This window comes from Theropithecus gelada, chromosome 17, assembly GCF_003255815.1.
Source record: "Theropithecus gelada isolate Dixy chromosome 17, Tgel_1.0, whole genome shotgun sequence".
Classification (NCBI taxonomy): Eukaryota; Metazoa; Chordata; class Mammalia; order Primates; family Cercopithecidae; genus Theropithecus; species Theropithecus gelada.
In genome coordinates, this window is record NC_037685.1 from 80,436,460 (window position 1) to 80,455,645 (window position 19,186).

At 41.7% G+C, this 19,186-nt stretch overlaps 2 protein-coding genes across 4 annotated transcripts in view; both read left to right on the forward strand.

The window, feature by feature from the left end:
• The window catches only part of SETDB2 (SET domain bifurcated 2), a 54,471-nt gene extending 49,027 nt beyond the window's left edge, over positions 1–5,444 (forward strand). The window contains exons 14-15 of one of the 3 annotated variants that reach the window (XM_025364056.1): positions 932–1,020; positions 2,149–2,583. In XM_025364056.1, the coding sequence (XP_025219841.1) occupies positions 932–1,020; positions 2,149–2,266 (207 nt within the window). In that variant the 3' untranslated portion in view covers positions 2,267–2,583. Of the gene's footprint in view, positions 1–931; positions 1,021–2,148 lie in introns of all 3 variants that reach the window. The other 2 variants (XM_025364057.1, XM_025364058.1) reach the window with 2 other exon arrangements.
• A 565-nt stretch (positions 5,445–6,009) lies between these two features.
• Positions 6,010–19,186, forward strand: part of PHF11 (PHD finger protein 11) — a 28,037-nt gene continuing 14,860 nt past the window's right edge. Inside the window, exons 1-3 of the mRNA XM_025364062.1 lie at positions 6,010–6,494; positions 11,928–12,049; positions 18,467–18,574. Coding sequence (XP_025219847.1) covers positions 6,401–6,494; positions 11,928–12,049; positions 18,467–18,574 — 324 coding nt within the window. The 5' untranslated portion in view covers positions 6,010–6,400. The remainder of the gene's footprint in view (positions 6,495–11,927; positions 12,050–18,466; positions 18,575–19,186) is intronic.

The window sequence follows — 19,186 nt, forward strand, 5'->3', positions numbered from 1 at the left end:
CCCCCCCCCCCCCCCTTTTTTTTTTTTAACCATAAAACATAGCATATTATATTCACTGTTCTATACTTTGTTTTTCAGATTAACAGTATATTGGGCCAGGTGTGGTGGCTCATGCCTGTAATCCCAGCACTTTGGGAAGCTGAGGCAGGTGGATCACTTGAGGTCAGAAGTTCAAGACCAGCCTGGCCAACATAGTGAAACCCTGTCACTGCTAAAAATACAAAAACAAACAAAAAAAAAATTAGCCAGATGTTGTGGCACATGCCTATAATCCCAGCTACTTGGGAGGCTGAGGCATGAGAATCACTTGAACCCGGGAGGTGGAGGTTGCAGTGAGCCAAGATCATGCCACTGCACTCCAGCCTGGGCGACAGAGTGAGACTCTGTCTCAAAAAAAAAAAAAAAAGTATATCGTGGCAATCTTTCCATATTAATACCCAGAGCTGCTCATTCTTTTTATTTGTACACTTTTGTTTATAGCCACATAGAATTCTATTGTGTACCAAAGTTTATTCAACCAATCCACTTTAGGCAAATATTTGGGTTATTTCCAAACCTTTAACATTAAAAACAATGCTTAATGAATAATTTTACACATGGAAACATATGCAGATGAATCTGTGGAATACAATTCTAGATATGAGATTGCAGAATCAAAAGACAAATGCATTTATAATAATGATAAATTTTGATATATTTTATAGGGATTTGTCCCATTTTTGCATTTCTAACAGCAACATATAAAAGTGTCAGAACAGGGCTTTTCTGAATGGGTTCCCACTATTAACAGCAGCTGTGATATTTTATACATTAACAAAAAAAGAACAAAGTCAGTGTGATATATTAAAAACAGAATGGTATTCTAATGCAAAAGCACAAGGCATCAGACTTTATGCTATTTCTAACCTTTGTGTTTATTTTTATTTAACAGCATAGTTGTTGCCCAAATCTCTTGGTACAGAATGTTTTTGTAGAAACACACAACAGGAATTTTCCACTGGTGGCATTCTTCACCAACAGGTTTGAAATTGATTTTGCTTACTTAATTCTGAGGAAATTGTGACTTTAAAAATAACAATAGAGGACTGAGTGCCATGGCTCATACCTGTAATCCCAGCACTTTGGGAGGCCAAGGTGGGGAGATTGCTTGAGCTCAGGAGTTTGAAACCAGCCTGGGCCACATGCCGAGACCCTGTCTTTACTAAAAAAAATACAAAAAGTTCGCCAGGTGTGGTGGCCAGCTGCTCGGGAAGCTGGGGTGGGAGGATCACTTGAGTCCAAGAGGTAGAGTTTGAACCCTGTCTCAAAAACTGATAATTACAATAGAAAAATATTTTAAAGAAGATATATACTATAGCCCCAAATATCTGATACTGTAGAATATTCAATTATCCTAAACTGTTCCTATTCAATAAGATTTTGAGGCCGGGTGCAGTGGCTCAAGCCTGTAATCCCAGCACTTTGGGAGGCCGAGACGGGGGGATCACGAGGTCAGGAGATGGAGATCATCCTGGCTAACCCGGTGAAACCCCGTCTCTACTAAAAAATACAAAAAACTAGCCGGGCGAGGTGGCGGGCGCCTGTAGTTCCAGCTACTCGGGAGGCTGAGGCAGGAGAATGGCGTAAACCCGGGAGGCGGAGCTTGCAGTGAGCTGAGATTCGGCCACTGCACTCCAGCCTGGGTGACAGAGCGAGACTCCGTCTCAAAAAAAAAAAAAAAAGATTTTGAACACCTGAAATTTCAACTCTTATTCCCACTTAGAATGAATGCCTGAAAGGACTGAAGATATCAGGTATCACCCAGTTCCACTCGGGATAAATGATGCAGAGTGCTACATAATTTTTAATTCAGAGCCATTCCCCAGCTACTTCCACACTGCAGGCCTCAACACATGACTGGGTCCCACTGTTGGCAAAATATACTTGCTTCCTCATATTGATAGGTTCCTGCTTAACATTTTAGTAGATTTGAAATAAAACTCAAATGGTTATTCTTAATAATAGGTCATTCCTAATTGGTGGGTGTCAGGTGAGAGAATAGATCATATTTTTGAGGATGGTTAATGTTAATATGAAAATTGATATAATTTGGTTCATTGGTAGTTATTTAGGGTATTTTATGATTCTTTTCAAATTTCTGCTTTCTAGGTATGTGAAAGCAAGAACAGAGCTAACATGGGATTATGGTTATGAAGCTGGGACTGTGCCTGAGAAGGAAATCTTCTGCCAATGTGGGGTTAATAAATGTAGAAAAAAAATATTATAAATATGTAGCTAACGCCTGTTTGTGAAATTAGCTTATTAGGCTGAAATTAAAGCCATGCAAAAGAAGGTCTAGGTCCATCAAGGTAATTCCCCTCCGTTTTCCTTTGTCATGGGGTTCATATTTTATTTCAGATTTTATTTGTGTGACTTAGAAATTCCAAGAACACAATTAGGACATTTTCATACACATAGGGTATCTATCTCGTTCACTGCTGTGCTACTTTACATGAGTAGGATAGAAGTGTATATTTTACATGAAATACCACTGTACAACTTATAATTTATTTACAAATTATATATTAAGAGAAACAAATGTCATAACAGAACTCAGCTGTTTCTAATTGCTTTGTGACTGTTACCTTTTAGTTCATGCCCCCCCCGGAGAGCTAAATTTCACATTTTTACCTACAAAATTGATTTTTAATTCCTGGCAAATCATTTACCATTATGAGCTACAAGGTGGGCAACAGCGCCTGAGGAACTAATTTTATGCATGTTACTCCCAAGTATTTTAACACTTGTTGGAGAAGCAATATCTGGATCCATAAAACACTGTCCCATCAACCATGTGAGTGAAGAGAGGGAGAACCTCTTCTGTAAGTAAGATTCTGGCAAACTCTTTGAAATGAATCTTCTTTTCCACAGATTTTCTCTACTCTTTCAATACAAAAAGATAGGACAAGAGGGAATAGAAACCTGGAGGAACTTGAATATTTTTGTTCTAGGTAGAGTTAGAGATACAGTTATTGAAAAGGAAACCTAGAAAGTAGTCAAACTTGGCTTATTTAGGCCAGAAGTAATTGGGCTGGGCAAAAATTTCACTTAAAAAGCACAAGAAGGCCAGGCATGGTGGCTCAAACCTGTAATCCCAATACTTTGAGAGGCCAAGGCAGGCGTATTACTTGAGCCTAGGGGTTTGAGACCAGCTTGGGCAACATGGCAAAACCCTGTCTCTACAAAAAATGCAAAAATTAGCCTGACATGATGGCATGTGCCTGTAGTCCCAGCTACTCAGGAGTGTGGTGGGAGGATCATTTGAGCTCGGAAGGTCAAGGCTGCAATGAGATGTGATTTCACCATAGTACTTCCAGACTAGGCAATAGAGCAAGACCCGGTCTCCAAAAAACAACACAGCACTCACACACACACACGCGCGAAAACAATTCTGAACTGTGAAATCTGAAACAGCCCCTTGGTATCTCCTGGGCATGATTTGCAAATTTTTTTTTTTTTTTTTTTTTTTTTTTAACAGAAAAAAGGGAAAGAATAAGCACTTTACCATAGGTTACTTGGCCCTAATCATCTATCTATTGGAAAAGGGGACTGGGAAGGCCAAGCAGACTGGGAAACCAGACAGCTAGGGAAAGGAGCAAAACAGCCCAGCAACCTACAGAAGAGGAAAGTTGAGAAATCCATTTATTCACCGTAGAGATGCAGGAATTTCAGGCAATGCACTAAAATGAAGTGGGGGGGGGGGAACTTGGATCAGTACAGGAACTATTTTTGTGCAAAAGAGAATATTATGGATCAGTCAGTATTTCCTTGAGCTCTGCCTGGGGAGTCCATTTGACCTTTAGGAATATGAGATATTCTGTCAGTTTTATCTTGGAGAAATTTCTCCTAAAATCTTAATGTGCTTTAGTCTGGACTGTTCATAGCTATCATCTTCCATCAGTACCCCAGAGATTCACTTTGTCTCTTATGTCAGATCTGTTTCCAGTTAGATCCCATTATTTTCCTTTTCCTGGGTTTACTCTTCCACATATTGGTAAAGCTCTTCTAATAGCTTTTGAAAAGGAAAAATGAGAAGTAAATGTTTTGAATCTCTGTGTGTTTGACAATGTCTTTATTTTACCCTTATACTTGATTGCTGTTTTGGTTGGCAAGGTATAGAATTCTTTAGTGGTCTCCATGCCCAGTTTTGAAGACATCTGCTAGCTTTCAGTGCTGCTGCTGTGGAGTCTGAAAATGTACTGTCTTCTGGCTTCCAGGGTGACTACTGGAAATCGAATGCCATTCTGTTCCTTCTCTTTTGCATAATCTGTTTCTATCTCTCTTGAAGCTTATAGGTTTATCTTTGTCTCAATGTTCTGTCCCTGTTAAGAGTCCATTTTCATCCTTTGTACTAGGTACCTGGTGGGATCATTCAGTCTGAAACTAATGATTTCCCATCTCTTCTCTCTTTCTTTTCCAGATGTTAGACCTCCAGAGTTTGATCTCTAATTTTCCTACCTTTTCTCTTAACTTTCAGGTCTGTCTTCTTGCTAAGACCTTTTCCTAGGACCATTTCTCAAATTAATCTTCCAGTTCATCTGTTGCATTTTATTTTTCTAGACTCATATTGTCTCATATTTTTAATTTCTAAGAGCTCCCCTTCTCTGAATATTTTTTTAATAGCATCCTATTTTGGCTCATAGTTGCAGTATTTTATCTCTTTGAAGATGTTTGTATGTTTATGTATGTATATGCACACATGTATACATACACATGCATGCATCTCTATATTCTTTCTGCATAATCTGTGTCCTCCAGAGTTTGTTTCTTGGTTTCCCCTATATGTTTGTTTTGGTCTCATTTACATTACAGGCTTTCCTCAGAGTTAATGGTCTTGATAGTCTACTCATATTTAAGTGTGGAACACCAAAAAGCTTACTGTAAACAGTGTGTGGTAAAGGGCTGTTTGTTTTTCTATGAACTACCTGAGCTATTTTGCTGGGGAACACCCTAATGTCAGTCTCTTTAGGGCCTTTCATTTTGGCCTACAAGAAATACTCTTCCATCCTCCTGCGTGGAGGGCAAAAAAATAATAATAATAATAGTTGGCTGCTAGGGTCTGCTCACTTCCCTGTTTTGCAGACTCCACACTCTTCTGCAATTCATTTCATAGTTGTCAAGACTATACAAATTGTCCTTTTTAATGTTTCTCTCTTCTGCTATCCCTAGTTGGCAGTCTTCTTCTTTACAACCTGCTGAAAGTGGAAGACCTCCAGTTTTCCTTTGATTAATTCCTCAGCAAACCACCAACTATTATATGTCTTTTTTCCAGAACAACTATTTTTTAACTATAAGCATATGCATTTATATTCTCTACCTATTTGTTAGATTCACTGAAAACCTCATCTTATATGGTGCTCTGTACCCTATGGGTGCTAAATAAAGACTTGCTACTGGCAACTGGATTTAGGATCAGTTAATTCTGCGTCCTTTTAAGATATGCTTATTTAGGCCAAACTCAGTATTTTTTTTTTTTTTTTTTTTTTGAGACGGAGTCTTGCTCTGTCCCCCAGGCTGGAGTGCAGTGGCATGAACTCGGCTCACCCATGATCTCCTGGGTTGAAGCGATTCTCCTGCCTCAGCCTCCGGAGTAGCTGGGATTACAGGTGCCCGCCACCAAGCCCGGCTGATTTTTGTATTTTTAGTAGAGACGGGATTTCGCCATGTTGGCCAGGCCAGTCTCGAACTCCTGACCTCGTGATTCGCCTACCTCGGCCTCCCAAAGTCCTGGAACTGCAGGCGTGAGCCACCGCGCCCTCCCGGCCAGTATGATAAAAGTTTTTAGGAGGAATTCTCAGGAGAGTGAGTGTTTCTCCTGCTGAGTCGTGGGGGGTGGAGTAGGAAAGCCTGGCATTTGGGGTTTTTTTGTTGTTGTTTTTGAGACGGGAGTCTCGCTCTGTAGCCCAGACTGGAGTGCAGTGGCTTGATTTCGGCTCACTGCAACCTCCTCCTCCCGGTTCAAGCGATTCTCCTGCCTCAGCCTCCGGAGTAGCTGGGATTACTGGCACGCGCCACCATGCCCAGCTAATTTTTGTATTTTTAGTACAGATGGTTTTACTATGTTGGTTAGGCTGGTCTTGAACTCCTGACCTCGTGATCCGCCCTCCTCGGTCTCCCAAAGTGCTGGGATTACAGGCGTGAGCCACCATGCCCGGCGTTTGGGTTTTTTAAGCTATTCAAATTTAGACTAGACTTGAATCCAGAGCAGTGTGCGTGAGAACCCCTATCTGCACATCCAGCTTTCTCCGGGCTGGCTAGTGACTGAAAGCGACAGCCCAGATTTGAGAAAACGAAACCTAGTGCAGCCAGGGCACTTCCGGGATCTCGCTATCCGGACGCCACCCGCAGCTGCAGCAGAGCCATGGCCCAGGCTTCGCCGCTCGGACCCAAGAGGGTGGACGGCGCCGGCAGCCCGGAAGCCCAACCCGCGCAGGAGGCGCTCTTCCTTCCCACCGGTGTGTACCGCGGGGGCGGGCGGGCGGGGCTGGGCGGCAACGGGCCGGAGCAAGGGGCCTGCCTCCGGTCGTGGCCTCTTGGGGGCCCCGACCTGCCCCTACTCCGAGCCGGGGCCCCAGACGCCGGGGCCGCGCTGGACGAACTTGGCTCGGCACTCGCGTGTGTGTCAGGGGGCGCCAGAGGACAGGGCGCGGCCCGGGCCAGTTCCACGGGTGGCTCTGACTGGCCATGGTTTCACACGAGTGGCGGGCATGCTTCGGTTTACCTCTCCCGCGGGTGACAGCCTAGTGCTTCCACCACAACCGATGTCAACTCTCCTAGCGCTCCTCCACTCTCAGGTAAACCAGGACAGTGGAGGGGCGCCCTGCTGCGGGGAGGCAGGGGCCGGCCCTGAGGGAAGAGCAGGGTCTCACGTTCACGGAGGACGTGACTGGAACCCGTCTCCTCCTCTCCTCCACTCACAGGTAAACCAGGACAGTGGAGGGGCGCCCTGCTGCGGGGAGGCAGGGGCCGGCCCTGAGGGAAGAGCGGGGTCTCACGTTCACGGAGGAAGTGACTGGAACCCGTCTCGTCCTCCCCAGTCGTTCCGGTCCTCCCCGGCCCTCTCCTTGAGTGGGTGGGTCTTCTGACGGGTTCCTGCCCTTGCGTATGTTTAGTGCTCCTAACGGTGTGCCAGGCTCAGGGCAAGGCCCTGAGCATACGAAGATGAGTTAGGCAGGCCCTGCCCTAGAGACTCTACTAGGCAACTTTAATGAGGTCAGAACCACAGAGGTACTGATGAGAGACTCCTGACTCCCGGTGTTCAGGGAAAGCTTTTTGAGGAGAGGATGCCCGGGCTTACCTTTTGTTTGTTTGTTTGTTTTTGTTTTTTTGAGACAGAGTTTTGCTCTTGTTGCCCAGGCTGGAGTGCAATGGCGCGATCTCGGCCCACTGCAACCTCTGCCTCCCGGGTTCAAGCGATTCTCCTGCCTCAGTCTCCCGAGTATCTGGGACTCCTGCCTCAGCCTCCCGAGTAGCTGGGATTACAGGCTTGTGCCACCACGCCCGGCTAATTTTGTATTTTTAGTAGAGACAGGGTTTCTCCATGTTTCCTGGGCTTACCTTAAAGGGCAAGACTCAGCCAAAGGTGGAAAAGTTGAAGGGGTGTTCCCAGCAGAGAAGATGACACAAATAAAGGCACCAACCACAAAACGTCATACGTAAACATCATACGTGTCAACCACAAGTCAATCAGTTGGATATTTCATTCGCTGGTGTACATATGGACTGTAAGATGAGTCACGAGAGTTGCGATTCCATCCTGACGTCTTCTGCAAACTCCAGACTGGTATAACCAACTTCTTCCAAGTCTGAAATGATCTCAAACTAGAGTATGTCCCAAAGAGAATTCTTGTTTCCCCCACTCTACTCAAGTACTCCAAACCTGCTCAACCACCAGCCCATTTGATTCATCCAGTTGCTCCTCCCAAAAACCTTAGTGGCTCCTCAGGGCCTCTTTTTCCTCCCCACACCCCTTCTAATGTATCAGTCAGGCCAGCCAGTTCTGTATTCAGCCTGACTGTATCTGGAGCCTGACTGCTTCTCACTACTTCCATTACTGCCACCCAAGCCTACGCCATCCTGATCTTCTGCCTTGACTATTGCTTTCCTGGCTTCTATTCTAGCCTTTAATACAGGCAGGCCTGCATAGCAGCCAAAATGCTTTTTGAAAAACAAAAAGTAAATGTGATTCTCCTACTCAAAACCCACCAATAGTCTCCTATGACTCTCGCAACAACCTGTGAGCCCAGCCTACAGTTTACCCCATATCCTTATCTGATTTGACTCCTGGCCATCTTAATGACTCTGCTATCCTGCCACCTTGTAGGTCCTCTAAGCCACCAAAGGTGTCCCTGCCTCAGGATCTTTCCATTTGCTATTCTCTGCAAGGAAAACTCATCGCCACATCATCCCATTTTCAGTTCCCGATCATATTCAGATGTCTGCTCATACACATCTTCCCTCAACCTTGCCTGCCCATCCTGTCTAAAAGAGCACCCCTTGCCCCTGCTCCTGTCACTCTTTACCTCCTTCTCCTGCTCTATTTTTCTCTATAGCACTTATCACTCACTACCCGGAAAACAAAACAAAACTTGTTTAATGCCTGTCTTTACCACACCACTGGCATGTAAATTCATCTTACTCTCTTCTATCCCTAGTGTCTAGACTGGTTGGCCTAGTAGTAGTAGTAGGACATAGTAGGTACTCATTAAATATTAAATAATAGTAAGTTCTCATTAAATATTTGTTGAAGGAATGAATGTACTTATATATAACACTGTGAAGCTTGACTTCTGTAGGTGATGGGGAAATGCGGGTAGATGTCCATTTCAGGTAGATCATTCTGACAGTAACCTAGTACATTTCCGGTAGATCATTCTGACGGTAACCTAGTACATTTCAGGTAGATCATTCTGACGGTAACCTCGTACATTTCCGGTAGATCATTCTGACAGAAACCTAGTACATTTCAGGTAGATCATTCTGACAGTAACCTCGTACATTTCAGGTAGATCATTCTGATGCTAACCTCATACATTTCAGGTTGATCATTCTGACGGTAACCTCGTACATTTCCGGTAGATCATTCTGACAGTAACCTCGTATATTTCAGGTAGATCATTCTGACAGTAACGTAGTACATTTCCAGTAGATCGTTCTGACGGTAATGTAAGGAATGGAGTGGGATCATGACAGGGAAAATAGAGACAAAGACAAGAGATCACTGGAATGGACTAGGTGAAAGACCCTGAGGGTAAGGCAGTCCACCTTCCACACCGCTGCCAGCATTGCCTTTCTCTTAAACACACACGGGCACACAAACACACATATACACATGTGAATGTGCACACACAGATCAGGTCATGGTCCTTCCAGAGTTAATAAGCACATACTGGCTGCAAGTACTACAAAAACAATTTGATGTAATTTAAGCATAAGGGATGCTTATTAATAGTAAGCAGGATGACCAGACTCACAGACCCCCAGAGCACGGATGCTTTAGAATCTTACAGAAAGTGCTGAGGACTAGGACCTGAGAAGCCATTATAAACCAACACTCTCCTTTATCTCTTATTTCTGCATCTTTCAGTGTATCTGCTTTGTTCTTCTGTCTTTCTCTGGTCCAGTTTTCCTGGTAGTGGTATAGAAGATGGCTGCCCTGGCAGCCTCTCAGTTTTTACATCTTCTTCTTTAAGAAACCAGCCCAATCTGAACTGAAATCTTCTATCCTGAATTCCATATATCTGAGAGATGGGCAGGTCCTCTGGGACTATCAGCTATGTCTACAGGAATGAAGTACAAACATGCCTGCTGGGGGTCATTGTGAGCTGAACAGATACCCTAAAGGAGTCCGTTGAACATCCTACCCTTTGGTTCCCCATGGTCCCTCCTCTATAACACACACATCCTTATTCCTATTTATACATTCTAAAGATGTTCCCAGTGATGCATTCTGTTCCCAGTAATGAATTCTAGGTATACCGAAACCAAATTCAGTCACACTTAACTTCTGCCAAAGTCATATCTAGCCACTTCATCCTGAGATAATGCGATGGAGCCATTCATTCTCCAAGGCCATTACCAAGTTCCTTGCCAAGCCTCTAGGTAATGTCTACTGTTTTGGTCTGTATCCAGTTCAGGTAGGCAATCACTGGACCAGTGATAAAATTGGCTTCTACACATCCAGCAGTGGAAGAACTAAAATAGTAAACTGCAATAAATACTAATGATAAAAGGAGAAAAAAGGAGGAACTCTCCACACCAGCACCATAAATTAGTTACCAGCCCAGAACAAATCTATACTGGAAGAGAATTCTAAATGAAATGATAGGATTAGTGAATCCCATTCCATCTGTTTCACCTATTTCTTTAGTGGCAGAATGTGTTCCTTGGCCACCCTTCCTGGTTTCCCCAGATTCTGTGCCCTGGGTGGATTGCCCTTGGCTGGAGGGCTTTAAGAGTAGAGGCTAGAGTCTCGGCAATCCATTTCCACATTGAAGTGGGCCTGCAGATTGCCAGAGAGACTAAGAATCAGTGTGTTGTTTGAATTAGTCATAGTTCTCATAGTGCACGCTTGTGATCTTTCTGTGGTTTCATTCTGTATAAACTTTATTGGCTCTCAGTTTCATTTGTGAGAATTCTAAAATTCTGCAATCTTGTCGGGTCAGGCTCTGTGAGTCCTCAGGGTTGCTAAACCCCCTAGAAAGGAGCCTTGGGAGCCCTGCTGGCCATCACTATTCTTGGTGCCAGCTACAGATGAAAACCAAGGGGCTCTTCCCTAAAATACTTCAGCCTTCATGACACACCGTTAGGTATCTCTCCCTCTCTGAATCTGTACAATTCCTGATTCAGATGGTGAAGGATACCAAACTGTCCAAATGTATGTGGTCCATGAGTTTCAGATAACACATAGCAAGAGTTCAGATAGTGAGAGATGCCTGTCTGTGTAAAAGTCCTCAGTGTGGCTCCCCTAACTGCAGAGAATTACACGCTTCCTCCAGTCTAGAAGATTAAAAGAACTAGAAGAGCCGAAATCTATTAGGATGCTGTGATGTGAGGGGATTTAGCAGGAAAAAGCCACTAGGGAGGACCTGTGGGTCCCACCCCGTGTTTTTGTCCATCTGCACTGGAGACAAACTCTGGGTCTAGCACAACAGTGTTGTCAGCATATCTGTCTTGTTCTTCTCTGTATTCCCAGTTGGCAGACATTACAGACCACCTCTGTATTCCCAGATGCTGAGACTCTTGGAATCCAAGTACTTGGGAGTGCAGCTTACATATCAGTGAGTTGACAGCTCTGCCCAATGCACAGAAACAAGCAATGTTGTGCGAAAATGTTCCTGGTTATGTTTCTTGAATAAAGATCTTCCTCATTTTGGCTGGGCACAGTAGCTCATGCCTGTAATCCCAGCAGTTTGGAAATGCCAACATAGAAGGATCACTTGAGGCCAGGAGCTTGAGAACAGCCTTGGCAACATAGCAAGACCGCGGTCTCTCAAAAAAAAAAAAAAAAAATTAGCTGGCTGTGGTGGCATGCACCTATAGTCCCAGCTACCTGAGAGGACCACTTGAGTTCGGGAGTTCAAGGCTTCAGTGAGCCACTGCATTCCAGCCTGGGCAACTGAACAAGCCTCTTGTCTCTACATTTTAAAAAGAAGAAGTTATCCTCATTATTAGGCATTTAGAAATGAACTCATTAATTCTTTTATTACCACATTAAAAAATAAAAACTAAATAGCTTTTCCACTTGGGTCCCCAATTTTTTATCTCTCTGGGAATTAAGAATCTCTCATAAAAACAAGTGCCCTACCTTCTACTTTAAGACTGGAAGAGGAGTTAGTGAGACCAAGAAATTCCACTTTTCCATTTCTCACCAGGGATGTTACTTATAGGTGTCTTTCAGGTTGCAGAAAAGATGGAAAAAAGGACATGTGCACTCTGCCCCAAAGATGTCGAGTATAATGTGCTGTATTTTGCACAATCAGAGAATATAGCTGCTCATGAGAATTGTTTGGTAAGTTACTTGAAAACGTACTTCAAAGTACATGAGTACTTTTAGTGTAGCGCACACAAGAATAAACAACACTTTGGATACAGAGAATAACAAGTTTGCCATGGTTTGGGCTTTTAGGTGAAGATTGGTGAGGGTGAGCATTTTTTTTTTTTTTCTTGAGACGGAGTCTCACTCTGTTGCCCAGGCTGGAGTGCAGTGGCACAATCTCGGCTCACTGCAAGCTCCACCTCCCGGGTTCACGCCATTCTCCTGCCCCAGCATCCTGAGTAGCTGGGACTACAGGCGCTCACCACCACGCCCGGCTAATTTTTTTATATTTTTAGTAGAGATGGGGTTTCACCGTGTTAGCCAGGATGGTCTCGATCTCCTGAATTCGTGATCTGCCTCGGCCTCCCAAAGTGTTGGGATTACAGGCATGAGCCACCACGCCCGGCCTGGGGAGCATATTTTTCTGACTTTGAACTGTTTCAGAACTTATCACCTATGATTACTGGTAATTTTATTTGTAAGTGGTTAAATACACAAAGAGAAAGAATTGTGCTGAAGAAGCTTATTTATAGATATTTTAATGAAATATTTAAAATATAACAGACACTGATAGATCTTCTACCCAGATATAATTTCTATCAAAGTCTACAGATTTCTGAGATTTATCCATGTTGGTAAACATAACTCTAAGTCTTTCATTTTAAATACGATGTTCGATTTCATGACTATATCACCATTAACTGTTCTGTGAATGGGCATTTAGTTTTTCCAGTATTGTTTTCTATGAGTAACAAGTTGTCATGAGCATTCTTGTCTAGGTCTCCTTTTCATGTGAGAATTTCCCTCGTGTAGGCTGTATGGCTAAGAGCAGAACTGTTAGGCACAGGAATGGGGTGTTTTATACTTCACTAAATATACCAAATTGTTCTTCAAAGAGATTGTACCATTTAATACACCTAACTTACCAAACATCATAGCTTAGTCTAGCTCACCTTAAACATGTTCAGGACACTTACATTAGCCCACAGTTGGGCAAATCATCTAACACAACACCTGTTTTATAACAAAGTGTTGAATATCTCAAAACATTTATTGAATACTGTATTGAAAGTGAAAAACAGAATGGTTTATGGGTACTCGAAGTACTATTTCTACTGAATGCATGCACTATTGTAAAGTTAGAAAAAACTGTTAAGTTGAACCATTGTAAGTTGGGGACCATCTGTATAAAGGAGGATGTGTGTAGATTATATGAAAATACTATGCCTGTTAGATAAGGGAATTGAGCATTCACGATTTTGGTAGCCTCGGGGGTTCCTGGAACCAATCCCCTGCAGACACTGAGGGATGACTACACTGTGGCTTTATTACTAGCCTTGGCTGTTATTTTGGCACTTTGAATTTGTGGATCAGCTTTTCATGTTTGACCAAAATTCCTCTTGGAATTTTGATTGGAATTGCGTTGCATTTATAGATGAATTTGGGGAAAAAATAGATACATTCATATATTATATTATAAATAATTAATATAAATAATTGGAGAGACAGACCCTGTTAATGGATGGGAAAAAGACACATTCACATATTATAACATATAATATATTAATATGTTATTAATGTATAATGTATTAATATGTTATTGATACATTATATATTAATATATCAATTATACATTTATATACAAATATATAAATATATTATTTTATATAATATAATTAATATATATTAATATATTGTATGTTATATGAATGTGTCTTTTTTTCCCATCCATTAACAGAGTCTGTCTCTCCAATTATTTAGGTCTTTTATAAATTTCAAAACTGTTCAATAATTTTTATCTGTAGACATATAGAACTTGGGGTTAGGCATATTCCTGGGCAAGTTTTTTGTTTTTTGTTTTTTGTTTTTGTTACTTTTTTCTAAAAGCTTTTTAAATGAACTATTATCAGTATGTATGAACACTATTGATTTTTATTTATTGATTTCATCCAGCAACCTTACCAAAGTCTTATTAGTTCTAAAACCTCTCTAGATTTACCTGGATATATTGTATGTGGACAATCCTCATCTTTAAATAACAACAATTTTATTTATTTACCTTTAATTCGGGGGACTCTTAATCTCTTTTTCTAGTTTGTGTTTTTCCAGAACATTCAATTATAGCAGTGATTACAAGCAATTAAAGTTGGGAGCCCTGTCTTGTTTCTGATATTAATGGGATGCTTCAAAAATCTTATCATTGTGTATGTTTTACATTCTTAATGATTTCATTTTATTAAAATAAGGAAGTTACCTTTATCTCTAGTTTGCTAAAAATTAGAGCGTGTTGAATATTACAAAATGCTTGTGCTACATCTATTGAAATGATCCGGGTTCTTTTTCTCTCTCTGGCTACAAACATTGCTAAATGCTTTATTTTATTTTACTTTTTTATGTGCATAATTTGATGTTTATTTTAAATTACAAATTTATGGAAAAGTTGCATATACAGTACAAAGAACTTTTTTTTTGGGTCAGAACCATTTTAAATTAAATTATGTGTTATCTATCCTGAATACTTTAGTTTTTTTTTTTTTTTTTTTTTAGACGGGATCTTGCTGTGTCGCCCCAGGCTGGAGAGAAGTGGTGCGATCTTGGCTCACTGCAACCTCTGCCTCCGGGGTTCAAGCGATTCTCCTGCCTCAGCCTCCCAAGTATCTGGGATTACAGGCGCGTGCCACCACACCCAGCTAATTTTTTTGTATTTGTGGTAGAAACGGGGTTTCACCATGTTAGCCAGGATGGTCTTGATCTCCTGACCTTGTGATCTGCCCGCCTCGGCTTCCCAAAGTGCTGGGATTACAGGCATGAGTCACTGTGCCCAGCCTTTAGTATGTATTTTCTACAAATAAGGTGATATGGTTTGGCTATGTCCCCACCCAAATCTCACCTTGAATTGTAATAATCCCCACTTGTCAAGGGCAGAGCCAGGTGGAGATAAGTGCATCATGGGAGCGGGTTTTTCCCATGCCATTCGCATGATAGTGAATAAGTCTCAGGAAATGTGATGGTTTTATAAAGAGGAGTTCCCCAAAAATCTCTCTTGCCTGCTGCCACGTAAAACATGGCTTTGCTCCCCCTTACCTTCTGCCATGATTGTGAGGCCTCCCCAGCCATGTGGAATTGTGAGTTCATTAAACCTCTTTTTCTTTATAAACTACCCAGTCTTGGGTATGTCTTTATTAGCAGCATGAGAACTGACTAATACACAGGACATTCTCTCACACTATAACAATATAAACGTCAAAATCAGGAAATTTTGTTATACTACTACCATCTATTCCTCAAACCACTGAGGTTTCACCTGTTGTACTAATAACACGTGTGTGTGTGTGTGTGTGTGTGCTTTTTTTTTGAGACGAGGTCTCACTCTGTTGCCCAGGGCTGGAGTGCAATGGCACCATCATGCCTCACTGCAACTTTGACCTCCTGGGCTCAAGTGATTCTCCCACCTCAGCCTCCAGAGTAGCTGGGATTGTAGGCATGTGCCACTGTGTCCAGCTAATTTTTTTGTACTATTTGTAGAGATGGGTTTTTTGCCATGTTGCCCAGGTTGGTATCCAACCCCTGGGCTCAAGCAGTCCTCCCACCTCAGCCTCCCAAATGCTGGGATTACACGTGTGAGCCACCATACCTGGCCTAATAACATTTTTTACAACAAAAGATTTTCGCTCAGGGGTTGCAATTGGTTTTCAGGTCTTAAGTTTTTTCATTTCATTCTGTTAGTAATGTGTGTTGTACTTATATATTTTTTTCTGCTGTGAAACCATTCTTAGATTAACACCATTTAATGGTGATGTTTTATTTTTACTTATTTATTTGCGACAAGGTCTCCCCAGGCTGGAATGGAGTATAATCATAGCTCACTGCAGCCTTGAACTCCTGGGCTTAAGCAATCCTCCCACCTCAGCTTCCTAAGTAGCTAGGACTACAGGCATATACCACCACACCCAGCTAATTTTTTATTTTATTTTTGTAGAGATGGGGGTCCCACTGTGTTATCCAGGCTCATCTTGAACTCCTGGCCTCAAGTGATTCTCCTGTCTCAGCCTCCCAAAGTGTTGGGATTACAGGCGTGAGCCACCGCTCCCAGCGGTGATCTTTTTATTCTAATATACTGTTGATGTTGATTTGCTACTATTTTTTAGTTAACTTTATTGGCATATTTTACATAAAATCAAATGTACCCATTTTAAGTGTCCAATTCAGAAAGTTTTGAGACATGTAACCACATGAGACCCATGTAACCACTACCACCATCAAGATATAAACATATCCATTACCCCAAAGGGTTTCCTCAATGCTCTGTGCAATCAATTCCTTCCTACCCCAACTCCCTATCGATTTGTCTTATCTTTTCTCAGATTTCATATGAAAGGAATCCTATCGTTGTCCTCCTTTGTGTCACTTCCTTTGCTCAGCATACTGTTTTAGATTCACCCATGTCGCATGTATCTGTATCTTGTTCCTTTATCATTCTTCATAGTACTTAATTGGTATGCATATATCACAATTTGTTTATTCATTCATCTGTTGGTAGACGTGTTATTTCCGGTTTGGAGCTCTTATGATAAAGATCAGTTCTGAGCATCTGTATATGAGTCTTTGTGTCTTTATTTAGGTCTTTCATAATTTCAAAATTGTTCAATAATTTTTTTTTTTTTGAGACGGAGTTTTGCTTTTGTTGCCCAGGCTGGAGTGCAATGGCGTGATCTCGGCTCACTGCACCCTCCACCTCACAGGTTCAAGCAGTTCTCCTGCCTCAGCCTCCAGAGTAGCTGGGATTACAGGTCCCTGCCACCATGCCCAGCTAATTTTTTGTATTTTCAGTAGAGATGAGGTTTCACCATGTTGGCCTGACTGGTCTCGAACTCCTGACCTCAGGTGATCCGCCTGCTTTGGCCTCCCAAAGTGCTGGGATTACAGGTGTGAGCCACCGCACCCAGCTATTCAGTAATTTTTATCTGTAGAGGTATAGATCTTGGGGTTAGGCATATTCCTGGGCTTGTTTTTTGTTTTGTTACTTTTTTCTAAAACCTTTTTAAATGAGCTATTATCAGTATATATGAACACTATTGATTTTTATTTATTGATCTCATCCAGCAACCTTACCAAAGTCTTGTTAGTTCTAAAAAGTCTCTAGATTTACCTGGATATATTGTATGTGGACAATTCTCATCTTTAAATAAGGACAATTTTATTTATTTACCTTTAATTTGGGGCACTCAATCTGTTTTTCTTGTTTGATTATGTTTCTTTTGGGTAAACAGCTAGAACTAGAATTACTGAGTCATAAAGTGAGTGTATGTTTAACTTTAAAAGTGATTGCATTATTTTACATTTCTACCAATAATATGTAAGAATTTCATTTGCTCCACATCCTCATCAACAGTGGGTCTTGTTATTTTAGGCAGTCCAGTAGATGTGTATTGCATCTCACTATGGCTTTAATATGCCTGAGGGTTAATGAGACTGAGCATCTTCTCATGTGCTCATTTGCCATTCATAAACCTTCTTTCATGAAGCATCTATTCACATTTTGTGCCCACTTTTAATTGAATTGTCTTATTCTTGAGTTGTAAGTGTTTTCTAAATTCTGGATGCAAGTCTTTTGTCAGAGATATGTATTGTGAATATTTTCTCCCAGTCTCTGGCTTGCCTTTTTGTTTTCTTAGCAATGTCTTTCAAAGACAATTTTAATTTTGATATAATCCAACTTACTTTTTCTTTATGCTTTCTGATTTTTATATGAAATCTTTGCCTATGCCAATGTCACCAAAATTTACTCTTAGGTTTTTCATGCCCTTTTGTTATTTGATTATAAAATGTGAAATATTGATCTTCAATTCAGATTTGGATTCTTCTGGTTTCAAGTAGCACATAGAGACTTGAGCCGGTCTAAACATAAAAGGGGATTTATAATAAGGTTTTGGGAGCATTTCATGTTTCCTAAAGGCAGGCATGCAGGTGGGTGTAAGAAACAGCTAGAAAGCCATTGGGAACCTAGAATGTCCTCTTTCTAGCCCTTGTTTTTCTTTCTTTGCAGACTGACTTGCTCTGACCACGTGGCTTCAACTATTCCTCAAAGCCCATTCCACACTTTTAGGATAGGGGATTGGACTGACCTAGCTTGGCATCAGGGTTCCACCCAGGTCAATGAGTTATTAGAGGTCAGGATTACAGAGTATAAAACATGCCTGGAAACCAGGGTCATTCCCAGAGAAATGGGATGGCTTATGGTCTGTTCATCCATTCCCAAAGGTTGCCACTGTTTTACCCCCAGTCCATTTCCCACTCCTGGTTTGATTTTCCACTTTTGGTATGATTTTCTGATATGTAGCTTTCAATATTACTTTGTGCATACTCTGGATTTTTTTTTCCAATCTGCAGCTGTATTCTTCAGGACTTGTGGAATGTGAGGATCATGATCCACTTAATCTTGATAGAAGTTTTGATGTGGAATCAGTAAAGAAAGAAATCCAGAGAGGAAGGAAGTTGGTAAGTGTAAATGATGTTATTTCTTATACTGGATGAACAGAGCCTCAGGGGATGCATTCCAAAGGAAGTCTATTTGACTGATAAACTAGGGATAGAGAATCTTCTTGGAGAGCTGAAAGAAGTAGGAACTGTATTGGAAACCTCAATTCAACTTAACATTTAATTATTTATTTATTTATTTTGAGACAGAGTTTTGCTCTTGTTGCCCAGGCTAGAGTGCAGTGACATGGTCTCAGCTCACTGCAACCTCCACCTCCTGGGTTCAAGCAATTCTCCTGCCTCAGCCTCCCGAGTAGCTGGGCTTACAGGCATAGGCCACCATGCTCGGTAAATTTTCATATTTTTAGTAGAGACAGGGTTTCACCATGTTGGCCAGGCCGGTCTCGAACTCCTGACCTCAGGTGATCTGCCCGCCTTGGCCTCCCAAAGTGCTGGGATTACAGGCGTGAGCCACCACGCCCGTCCAACATTTAATATTTTAAACTAAACTACCATATACTTCACCAGTAAAGTGATCTGAGTTAGAATGGTTTTGCTGTAAGTAGAAGTAAGCTCAAGTTAAACAGACTTTTACAAAGAGGATGCTTACTTTTTCACTTGATCAGAGAAAAC